The sequence below is a fragment of the Echinops telfairi genome, unplaced genomic scaffold (genome assembly GCF_000313985.2).
Source record: "Echinops telfairi isolate 266 unplaced genomic scaffold, ASM31398v2 ScPeMD7_7467;HRSCAF=8505_1, whole genome shotgun sequence".
NCBI lineage: Eukaryota > Metazoa > Chordata > Mammalia > Afrosoricida > Tenrecidae > Echinops > Echinops telfairi.
Window position 1 is genome coordinate 28,693,776 of NW_022111368.1, and position 12,207 is coordinate 28,705,982.

The 12,207-nt window shown below is 55.9% G+C and overlaps 1 protein-coding gene across 1 annotated transcript in view; it reads right to left on the minus strand.

Annotated features, from left to right (window-relative positions):
- The window catches only part of KCNIP3 (potassium voltage-gated channel interacting protein 3), a 99,526-nt gene extending 88,723 nt beyond the window's left edge, over positions 1 to 10,803 (minus strand). Inside the window, exon 1 of the mRNA XM_045283840.1 lies at positions 10,704 to 10,803. Coding sequence (XP_045139775.1) covers positions 10,704 to 10,718 — 15 coding nt within the window. The 5' untranslated portion in view covers positions 10,719 to 10,803. The remainder of the gene's footprint in view (positions 1 to 10,703) is intronic.
- Between the last annotated feature and the right edge of the window lie 1,404 nt (positions 10,804 to 12,207).

Genomic DNA, 12,207 nt, shown 5'->3' on the forward strand with positions numbered 1-12,207 from the left:
AGGCAACACGGAACAAACACCTACACGACCCAGGAATGACATCCTTGGCATCTATCCCAGAGAAAATGAAATTTATGCTCACATAAAAACCTGCTCTCGAATGTTCCTAGCAACCTTATTTATAACAGCCCCAAATTGGAAACACATCCCAGCTGTCCTTTAATGGATAAATGGCTAGGCAAAGCCTGGTAAATTCGCATCATGAAATACTACTCAGCAAGAAATCAGAACAAGCTACAAAGGCATTCACCACTTGGACGGATCTGCAGGGGATTATGCGGAGTGGAACAAAAGACCATCTCAAAAAGCCCCATAGCGTATGATTCCACTTTTATAGCATTTTGAAATAACAACATTTGGGAAGTGAAAAACCAATTTAGTGGTGATCCTGGTGGCATCGTGGGTTATGAGTTGAGTTGCTAACTTCAAGGTCAGCGGTTTGAAACCACCAGCTGCTTCAAGCAAGAAAGGTAGGGGTTTCTACTCTTGTCAAGAGTTCCAGTCTCAGAAACCCACAGTGGCAGTCCGCCCTGTCCTATAGGGTGGCCGTGAATCTGAATGGATGGGTAGCAGAGAGAGTGAGAGATGAGTTTAGGATGAAGGCAAGTGGGGGAGAGGGGTGGCACAGTGGACAGGATAGGGGGGTGGCTATGAAAAGGGCAACATGGTGGCTCTTTGTAGTGATGGAAATGCTCAACATATTGACTTTGGTGGCAGAGACAGAAACCTCCAAACCATAAACCCAACTCCCTGCCATCGAGTTGATACCAAGTCACAGAGACTCTATAGGACAGGGTAGAACTACTTCTATGAGTTCCTGAGACTGTAACTCTTTATAGGAGCAGATGGCAGTTTTGAACTGCTGACTTCACAGTTAGCAACCCCATACATAACCACTTGGCCACCACCAGGGCTCTGACGCAAACCTACAGATTCTAAAGCACCACATGCCTACAAGCACTCCCACGCACGCGTGCATACAGGTGCATGCATGTGCACACAAAGGCACATCACAAAGGTGCAAAACTAGAGAAATCTGAGCAAGAGTGGTAGATTGTACACACCCAGGTGTCATGTTTTGCTACAGAGTCCCTGGATGGTGCCAACAGGCAAGCACTTGACAGCCAACTGTAAGGGTGGAGGTCCTTGGAAGAAAGGTCTGGTGGTCTAGTTCTGAAACTTCAGCCATTGAAAGCCATGTCACACTCAGTCCTACTCGGATATACACGAGGTCGCCATGGGTAGGAAATCAACTCAGTGACAATGGAACTAATAATACTGGAGGTATGCAAGATGTTGGCGGGGGGATTGGGTAAAGGGTACACAGGATCTCTCTGTATTGTTTCTTAGATTAGAAAACACACACACAGATGCAAGCACACCTGCAGGTACAACCTTCCATACATAACTGTGTTAGGGGGGGGGCAGTGTAAGAAAGAAAGAAAAAGAAAAAATAACTGTGCTGGCCTGGGGAACATTCCTAAGTGCTTTCTCTAATTCACCTGTGAACCTCTCTCCTCCTGCCCCCTGCCTGTTGTTGGCATCACTTTACAGAGGACAGAGCTGTCCTTCCTCACAGGCCTCAGGGGATGGACAGGGCTGGGTGGCAGAGACCAGTGAAGTCAGAGGACCCGGACCCTGGGCTCAGCAGAGTTCCCAGGGGGTGGACCTGGAAGTGGTGGGTGTGCACAAATGTGCCCAGGTGGGCCCCGGGGACGTGCAGCCTGTTCCAAAGCTCCCAAGCTCCCCTCCAGGGCCGAGGCTGCAGGTGTGCCAGGATCCTGCCATCGTCCCCAGACCTTCTAGCTCCCACGGCCCCACCAGGCATGTGCCAAGCTTCCCTCCAGGGCCGAGCTGGGCTGTGGGCAGCGGGAGAGCGTCAGAAAGGACCGAAGCCTGGCATTACACCTGGTTCTTTGGGGAACTGGATTCGATGCCCTCCTTTGCTTAACTTAGTGCGTAAATTAAAGGCAGCCTCTAGAGTCGGGTGTCCTCACCCCCATTTTACAGATTAGGGGACGGGGCTCCAAGAAGCCCAGGAACTCCCACGGTGCCAGTGTAGGATCTGATTCAGAAGCTCGAAGCTTCTATTCCGCCGAATGTGCGTGGGGGTGCGTGGTGACCCTGGAGCCTCTGAGGGCCCCCAAGCTGCATTCCCTCTGCATGGATTCCCACAGCACTCCTGGGCACGCCTGTCCAGCTGGGCAGCCTCAAGGGTCAAAGCCATCTCCCCCCACCCGCCTCCTGTCCCCAACATTCTCGGTGGAGAGTCAGAGACCCGCCCCCGCTCCCACAGAGGTCTGTCTGTGGTGGGGCAGGTTTGGTTCTTGCCCTGGGCGCCACTTGAAGGGGTGCTGCTCAGGGTGGGGAAGTTTCCACGCTCTTGGCTGCTTCTGGCGCCAGCTGGGAGAGATCATTCCGCGATTGAAAACTAATTGCCAAGGGCTCTATTTTCCGTGGACACGCCTGCGGCCTCCTGCCAGCTGCTCTCCAGAGCAGGGTCTAAAGGGAGACACATGGGTGGTACTAGCAGAGGAGTAAATGCGCTCCTTTCGGACCACATGGAGGCAGGGAGAAGCAGCCAGGGGACAGCAAGGCCCGCAACTGCCTGGGGAATGAGGTCTATCAAGGCACCCCGCTCCCGCCCCCCCACTGGATAGGGGCCGCTCCTTCTACTGGCACAACGATTAAGACTCCTAACCCAAAAGGTTGGTGGTTCCAACCCACCCAGCAGCTCTTCAGGAGAAAGGCGCGGAGATCAGGTCCCCGGAAGATTAGACACAAGAAACGCCCGCAGAGCAGTTCTACGCCACGTGGGGTGCTTCAGCTCACTCTCGCTGCCTCTGAATCAATGCCGATTCACAGTGGCCCTACGGGACAGAGTAGAACTCCCCTCCTCGTGTGTTTCCAAGGCTGCAAATCTTTACCAGAGCAAAAGGCCCCCTCGTCCTCCCACGGAGTGAGCCGCTGGTGGATTCGAACTGCTGACTTTGTGGTTAGCAGCCCAATGTGCAACCAAGTTGCTAGGAGTGGGATATCAATTGAGCAGTACCACGAACCCCAATCCTGGAACTAGTGAGAAAGAAAAGCAGCGTTGGCATACCAGGCTGGCCTGGGTCCCCATGAGGCCTTGGTGCTGTTAGGCTAGGGGCTTGTGGTAGCTACATAATCTGATGTCAACTTGAGACTTAAAAGAGTGAAGGGGTGGAGTTTAGCCTGCCAATCAGGTCGCAGCTTAATGAGCTCATTTGGAGGCAGCAAGGAGCTCACTGGAGGCAGGACACTCATACTCTCCCCTGAACAACATTCCTGATGACAAGACACAGGAGCTACACTAGCGTCCTGGAGCTGGAGGAGCCACGTGGAGAGGCTCCCACCACCACTGGATCCACAAGACTTTCCAACCACTGGCCTGTGATTATCCTGCATTCCATGTCATTGCATGTGTTTCGTGAGTCTGAAGAGGAATTTATAGATTGGTATTGTGCATATGGGGTAATATTGGACTTGATCTGGACTGGGCTGAGATGTTTTCTCAATATTCAATTGCTCTTGTATATAAAACTCCTTCTCATACGCATATGAGTATCTATGAAATAGTTTCTCTAGTCTACCCTGACTAACACAGGGCTGTTCTCCTGTTATACATAAACCATCTCTGAGAACCCCACCATCAGACAGAATCACTCTGAGACCCCCACAGATTGAAACAAAGGCAAGGTGGCCCTGGCTGGCTGTAAACTCCATTGTTAACTGATTGATTGGCTGGCAGAACTGCCCCTGGGGCTTGTAATCTCTGCAAAAGCTGATCAGCAGGTCTTTCAACCAGGGAGGCAGTTGGTGAATTGGAACTGCCAACCTTTCGGTTAGCAGCTGAGAGCTTAACCATCGCACCACCAGGGCTCTTTAAAAACAAGATATAACCCACAAACTATAAATCATCCCTCTCTCCATTGAAACGTGGGGTTTCTACCTCACCAACCACAGGACCATCTACGCTCAACTCTGCTCTTCCCCGGAATAAGGTTCGCAGAGACAGCCAGCCTTAGGTCCCTGGGTGGCACAGTTGAGGCCCAACTGCTAATCTAAAGGAGCTTGGTGGTGTAGTGGGTTACCAGTTGGACTGTGACCCTCAAGGTCAGCAGTTTGAAACCAGCAGCTGCTCCTCCGGAGAAAGATGAAGCTTTTTACTCCGGCAAAGAGTTACAGTAGGCTCCCGAACCCACAGGGCTGTCTGACCTTGCCCTCTAGGATAGCTGAGTCAGCATTGAATTGAGACCGGTGATTTTGCTTGTTTGTTGCTGTTCTAAAGGTTGGGAGTTCAAAGCCTCCCAGGGGCACTGTGAAAGAAACGGCCTGTTTACCTGCTGTCAGTCAGGATGACAGCCCAGAAGGCCTTAGGGAGCAGTTCCACTCTATAACCCTGGGGGTCCCCATGTGACAATAAAGCTCCCCTTCTCAGACCCTCCCTCAAGTCACCCAACCACACCCGAAGCCTGCCTTTGTGTCTTTCTCCCACCCTCTGACTGGGCCACCCGCCCAAGGAGGAAAGAGCCCAACCTGCTCAGGGACAGGTGTGTCCCCAAGGTCTTTGGCTGGCGGCCGGGATGCCCATGGGTGGGGCTGCACCACCAGGCACGTGGTACATGTATGTCCCTACATGGTCCTGGAGACAAGTTAGACTCTGGGTCCCTAGGGCACCCCTCTCATGCCTAGGAATCACCTCGGCCAGGTAGCATAACGTTTAAGCTTTGGGCGGCTAACTGCAGCGGTTTGAAACCATCAGCCCCTCTGAGTGAGAAAGATGGGGCTTTCTACTTCGGTAAAGAGTTATGGTCTCGGAAACTCACAGGAGTCGTCCTGCCCTGCTCTCTAGGATCGCTGTGAGTTGTAAATGAACTCAATGACAGTAAGCTTGGTTAGTTTTTTGGAGCGTGGAGGGGCCGGAGATCCAAAGAGAGGGAGAGGCTTCAGTTGCAACGGACAATAGACAAGGAGGGAAACCAGTGACGCTTGTTCCCATGGCATTGCGATGGTAACCTTCCACTTCAGCGGCTCTTGGGGGCTTTCCATCTACAACGATGATTTAAAGAGCCCCCCCCCTTACATGGCTCTATTGAAATTTAAAATGCGAGTTGATTTAAAGAGAAAATAAGCCACCGCGGCCTGGACGGTAGCAGATGAAGGCAGGAATCGTGAAGGCAGAGTGGAAGCAGCTCAAGTCTGGGCGTGGGTGCTCTTCTCTGCTGCCAGAGCCCGCCTGGAGGGGAGCGCTCGCGGCCAGACTGATTCCCGAGCCGCCCAACGCTATCGCCCCAGTGCACTCTAAGTGTAAACGACACACCGAGTCTCAGATTTTCATAGCCCAGTGGCTGTGGGGTGAGTTCCAACTCCTGGCGCCCCCGAAGTCACAGCCAAACCCTGCTCCTCCGGCCGGCTTTGCAGTGGCTGATATTTCCAGAAGTAGATCGCCAGGCCTTTCTTCCGAGGTGAGCGCGAGCCTTCCACCCCTTTGTTAGCAGCTGAACACATTGGTTGTGTGCACCACCTGGGGGCTCCCGTAGTACACACTGGGTGACATAAAACTGATTCTTAAAAATCATCTTCCTTTAAACAGGAAAACTACTGCGCCTTCCAGAAATGTTTTAAATTGCCTCTCAACTACGCCCCTAGGGTCCACAAGGCTCCAGATGGTCCTCAGATGTGCCGGTTGAATGGTTTGGGGCAGACTGCCCCTGCCCCAGCCCCAGGGAGGGGTCAGTCACACTTGGTTCAGAAAAGTTCCCCAGTGGAGTGTATCGAATGGGTTGGAGGCAGTGAGGTTAGTCAGCTGAGGAGTGGGGCCTGCCCAAATGCAGGAGAGGCAGGAGGGGCCAAGCTGCGGGTGAGAGCAGGGAGGGTGGACAGAGATGGGTATTATAGAGCTGCTGTAGCTTTGGTTATTGACGGAGGATTAGGGTGACTCCCGGTTTTGGAAAAGCCAGTCAAGGCAGAGATGCCACATTCCTCCCTGCTCCTCGGAGAACAGCAGAGACCACCACCCTGAGGGACGGCCCCAACCCATGCCCTCAACTCCCCACAGGCTCCCCACGTCCCCCACAGAGTGCTGGCCCTGCTGCCTGCCTCCCGAATGGCAGGCGGCAGCTTCATCCGGGAGGCTCACCTGACATAGAAGTATGGAGGTGAGATCCTCGGCAGCTAGTTGGGCCTCTCTGGGTCTTGTCAGGTGGGCTCCACAGGCAGCCCCCAAAGGGCACCCGGAGAAGGCTTGGAAGAGGGAAAGAGGGACAGGCCATCCCAGCAAACCCATGTAAAATAGCCAGGCTCCTTCCCCAGAGGCAATGCCATACAAGCAGACATCTCCCAAGTGCTTAGCTAACTTCTCCCAAATGCTCACATTCACGGACGGGATGCAACCTTGGAGGGCTTCATCAGGGCCACCAGACACCGGTGCAGAGGACACACCTAGCTTGGGGGCACAATGGGGGCATTCAGGAAGGTTGGGGCTATTTCAAGGAGCCCAGAGAAGTGGGGAGAGGTCTGCAGACTTGAATTTGAGCCCTCTCCTCCTGGCTGGGCTACTCTGGACCATGGCCTTAACTGCTCCAAGCCTGTGTACTCCTCTGCAGAATGAGGGTAGCAATATACCCTCACAGGGCTACAGGGAACGTTCCATAAGGTGCCATGAACCGTTCTCCTGGCCCCATTCTCAGCACACAGCCAGGAGTGCTTACGGTCCTTACCATCCACCTTGGTCATTGCCAGTGAGGGCCTGACTGCCCAGCCCAAGGACAGGGCCAATCCTGCAGGCAGACCTGATTCCAGCAATCCCCGCTGGCAGCACATCAGAGCCCCCTGGGCCAGCCCTCCTCAATCTGTGCACCGTAGGGCTGTAGCCTTTGATTCCGTGGGGCTTGGCCTGTTCTATTTTTATAAAGCTCCTCAGTAGATGGGAAAACACAGCTCAGGTTCTGAGAGAAAGAGAGTGCTAGGCCTTGTCTGTGGGGTGAGGGGGTTCCACATTCAAGCCTGGCCAGGAGCTCTCAAGACACCCCCTCCACCCCCTGACCCCCAAGAGGGCTTGTGCAGAGGGCTGGGGGTATCCCAGGGGTTCAGCTATTGGGCTTCCATAGCCCTGAGGTGGGGCTGCTGCCGTGTAGTCTGGCTCTCTGAGCACCCACTCCCATCTTCACTCGCTCTATTTCCATCGCTTGGGACAGATGGCAGGAAGCAGAGGTGGGCGTTGTTTTGTGCAGGCCCCAAGGATTTAAGACCAGGAGGCTCTGGGGAGGGTCGCTTCTGTCCCTTTCCCTGGGCACTGACAGATGCAGGCCAGGCAGCTTGCAAAATGCCCACAATGCCCAAGTTCATGTCCCCGTGAACTTGCACACACATAGCAGTGGGGCAGGAAAGGGGAAAGCTGACTGTGTCAGCCACCCAGGGGCTTCCTCCAGCTTCCCATCGGCAAACTTCTCTTGTCCCTCTCTCCATCCTCTGGCTCTCCTTGGTCAATGAAAAATATTGACATCATCACTCCTGCTATTCATTCCAGGATGCAGGGGATGGTGGAGGAGCTCATTTGTGATATCTGGAAGGTTGGTGATACTGTCCCCAGGAAAATAAGGAGGCTGGGGCACCAGGTGGAGTCCTGGTCGCATAGTGACGATGAGGTGGGTTATAACTGCAAGGTCAGAGGCCAGAAACCACCAGCCACCCCACGAGAGAAAGATGGGGCTTTCTTCTCCTGTAAAGAGTGACCGTCTCAGAGAGCCACAGGGGCTGCTCTAGCCTGTCTTACACGGTTGCTATGCTGTGGCATTGACTTAATAGTAGTGAGTGAGGGCACCAGGTGGATCCCTGGTGGCATAGCCACAAGGTCAGCAGTTAGAAACCACCAGCTGCTCCCCTGGAGAAAGATGAGGCTTTCTATTTTGATAAAAAGTTTTAGTCTCAGAAACCCAAAGGGCCAGTTCCTCCCTGGCCTGCAGGGTCGCTCTGAGTTGGAATCCACTCAACAGCAGTGAGGGTTTTGTTTTGAGAGTACCAGGAGCTAAAGGACTTAGCTGAGACACTCAGCTAGTGACTGACCGAGCTGGGATCTGGCTGAGGCTGGTGGCTGGGAGGTGCAGTGCTATCAGGTCTTGGGCCCCCATCCCTTCCTGGCCAGGGTCCTTCACTACCATGGGGTGGGCAGCAGGGCTGTGACAGGCTATGGATGCACATGCACATGTGTGGAGGTACTTAAGGGCAGATCGGCCACATGGCACTTGGGGAGGTGGCTTCCCCTTGACCCTCAGTCCCCTGGATCTCTGATGTCCACCCTGCACTAAGTCATCACAGAGCCCTGAGTTCAGGTGAGATCCTGGAAGAAGCTACAGGCATACCTCTGGCCCAGCAGGAGGGACTGCAGCCCAGGGAGGGCACAGACAAGGTCCAAGCTCAGAGTCAACAAGGCAGAGCTGGGGCTAGAATGGCCCAGAGTGCCCTTCGGGTAAGAAGATCTTAGACTGGGGCCAGAACCTGTTGAGGCATGGGATGTGGCATCAGTAGACAGGGGACCCATGGTCCTCATGGTGGGCTGGGGTGTAGGCAGAGCCCAGGTCCGTGAAGAGCTGCAGCCTCTCAGAGGCAAAGCTCTACCTGATGGAGGGGACAGATAGGGCCAAGATCAGAGTGGAATGCTGAGCCAGTTGGGGGTCTGAGATCGAGGACATAGTCCTGCCTGAGCTGAGCCAGATGGGGGTCTGAGGTCCTGGTCACACTCCCCCCCTCAGCCATCCCTACGCCCTGCCAGCTCGCAGGTCCCCTTGGCTCCCACCCTGTCCCATGGCAGCTCTGCGGTGTGCTGGGCTGGGGGCTGATCACAGCTGACAGATGCACCTGTTCTGGGAAACATCAGTCAGCTGGGGATGGGTGCGGATGGGGGAGGGCTCCAGTGACTCACCACCGCCTGCTGTCCCCACCTGGCTCCTTCCTGCCTGGGCTCTGGGGGCAGAAGACAGGGCCTTGCCAACTTCTCTCCCTTTTCTTTCTCTCCGCTGGAGACTCAGAGGCCTTGCAGTGGCCCCTGGGGTGGTGCTCCAGCCTGGTGTTGCCTGGAGGTACGCAGAGTGCAAGCACCTTCCCTCTGTGCCCTGCCAATGTCTCCACAGGGCTTCCAAGCCCATCGCCTCTCTTGGTGCTCCGGGCACCCCTGCAAGATGGACCAGGTGGGGGGGCCACTGTGGGAGGACCTCTGGGGCAGATGCTTTAGGCAGCTTGAATACAGTGACAAGCCTGCATATCCTCCCTCAAGGGGGAAATAGAGTCAGGGATCCATCCCTCTCAGGGCGGGAGAGAGGCAGCAAGATGCTAGGCCAGCAGCCCGTCAGTCTTCATGATTCACAAAGCAAAAGCAAATAAGCCAAGCCCAGAACCAGCTAACTCACTCAGACCCACTGCCATCCAGCCAACACTCGCTCATAATGACCCCCCTGGGTGAGGGGGGTGTCCCATGACTGCAACTGTTCATGGGAGTAGACAGCCTCTCTTTTTCTCCTGCGGAGCTTTCGAACCTCTACACCACCATGGCTCGCCTCAATACGATTCCAACTCATGGGGCCCCTGTGTGGGTGGGAGGCTCTTGACTGGCTGTGGTCTTCTGCAGTACCTCCGGTTGGATCTGAACTGGCAACCTCTGGGTTAGTAGTTGACAAGCTATGTGCATAGTTGAGCACACAAGGGCCATTTGCAATTGCTTAGCCACTTACAACACCGCTGCCACCACCCCCAAGGAAGTCCCCTTACAAGACCCTGATTTGATTTTGGGTCCTCTGGGCCCCTTTGCCTGCACTTCCTAGCAGGGGCCTCTCAGCCCTCCATCGCCCTGGAGACGTTGGGGACTGTGCGGGGTCGCCTCAGACTGGGACTAGAGTTGGGGGTGTAGAGTGAGCCCACGGAGAGAGGGCGGTCAGAGAGCCAGCAGCCCTCCGAGCCTGCCTCTCTCCGACGGACAGACATCTGCCCGAGGGAGAAGCGCAGGCAGCTGCGAAACCAGCATCACTGGGCGCTTGGCTCCCGCAAGCCAGACCTAATTCCGGTGCCGCTTCTGGCTTCCAAAGCGAGACTGTCTGAGCAGGAGGGCCGCTTGTGGGAAGTTGGGACAGATTTAACCCTCTCCTGGGCTTCCGTTAATTTTCCTCTCCCTCTCTCTTCCTCTCGGAATCATTCTTTATCTTCTTCCCATTCCCACCACTCCACCGTGGGACATCTGTTTTTCAATCTCTCTCTCCAGCAACTACCCAACAGCCCCGAGACAGGCGACTGTTCACCTGTTAGGGGTCTCTGAGCTCTTTTCCATGTGTGTTGTCATTAATTCCTTGACTGACCCAGGAAAGGATGCCTTCACCAGTCAGCCTCCAACAACGCTGCCTTCCCGCGATCAGCATCACCGGCGGCCTCGGGGGCCTTAAATGAGCAGGGCCAGCCCCGGGGATGACTCCGAGCGCCCCCGCGGTCCGGCTCCATAAACACGCGAAGTCTCTTCCATCCAAAGAAGGACTCAGAGCCCAGCCTCCAGCCCGGACACGCAACACTTCCCTACCCCAAAGCAACCCGAGAGATGAGGGGGCCCATCTAAGGAAGAGGTGCAACAAGGCTCCCTGGGTCCAGGGCAACTTCTAGGAGCCCTGCTCCCCACCCAGGGGAGCCCCGCGGGTGCCTACCTTTGCCCGCTGCATCCTGGGCGCTGCAGGGGACTGTGGCTGGCCTCTCCCTTCGCGGCCAGCAGAGGGGAACAGGACTGCTGGCTGGCAGCTGCCTCATGTTTGCGGGGACCCAGACGTAATTGTCAGTGGCAGCTTCTCGCCCGCCCCCTGCCCACCCTTCCCTCCCGCCCAGCTTGCCTGCTTCTAACTGTTCTGCCCCTCCATCCCTCCTGCCCTCGCTCACGCGCGCGCGCTCTCTCTCTCTCTCTCTCTCCCCTTCTCCCCTCCCTCCCTCCCTCTCCTCATCCCCAGGCACACACATATTTACCCCCATAGTTTCAGTTGTCTCCCTCTCTCCGTACTGTCGGTTCTCAGTCCTGACCTCGCAGCCTTTCAAAGTCCCTCTGGCTGGCTCTCCGCTCGCTCTGCTGTGCTAAGTGTCTCTCTCTCAGTGCCTTTCCCTTCTTTCAACCCCCCCTACGCGCGCACACACACTGCTCCTCCTCTCTCCTCTTAATCACACCCCCTGGGGGGCTGGGGGGTGCAGGGGGCTCCAGGGCACATGTCCCTGCCCCAACAGGGGTGAGCACAGGCAGCAGTCCAGCCTGGGGACCCTCTGAAGGGCATTTTCCAGAACAACCACACCCTCCTCTACTCTTTGCCCCACCCTCTGAAGGTCCCCAGGGCAACTGGGAGCCAGTGAGGTTCAGACAGGGGCATAAGTGTCTCCCCCATGTTCCACCACCCTCTGGCCACCTCTGGTGTCAGGAGCACCCCCCTAATGGGGACCTTCCTGTGGGTGTCCGGCCCCCTAATGGCCTAGAAGGTGGGGGCTACCTGTCCAAAGAGGGCACTGGCCACCAGGAGCCACAGCACTGGGACGGTGCTCAGGTCTTGGGAGGCTGAGCTGGCCCAGACCTGGGTCCTTGGCCAGATCCCTCTCTGGACGGCCAAGGGCCCACCGGTCTCCTGCAGGGGCTGTGGAGGAAGGTGGCAGGCCCGGCCATGGCGGGGAGAAGCCGTCCGCCAGGCTCTGCAGAAGGACAGCCTCTTGGACATGTGCTCAGTCCCTAGGGGAACCACCCAGGAGCCAGGTGCCCTGCAACCTCCGCCAAGTTTCCCTTTGCAGTGCCCGGAGGAGCCAGCCTGTGCCAGCGGTTCCCATGGAAACAGAGCCCTGCGACACCCCTCCCCCACACTGCGCGCATGGGAGCCTGAGCGCACACATACCCATCTCGCTCTCTTTCTCTCTCTCTCCCCAGCCAGTTGGCTCCAACTTTCAGACCCTTCAGGGGGAGACAGTCCAGGGTTGTGGACCCACTGAGGCAGAGGAGGAGGCGGGCAGCCAGGGGGGTGGGTGGGGTGGTAGGCAGCAGTTGACCCAGCTAGATGTCCAGGAGAGGACTCCCAGCCCAGGGTATACAGTGAACCCTCGTTTATCGCGGTTAATCGGTTCTAGACCCCACTGTGATAAATGTAATTCAGCGAAGTAGGATTCCTTATTTGTAAATCAAATATTTTC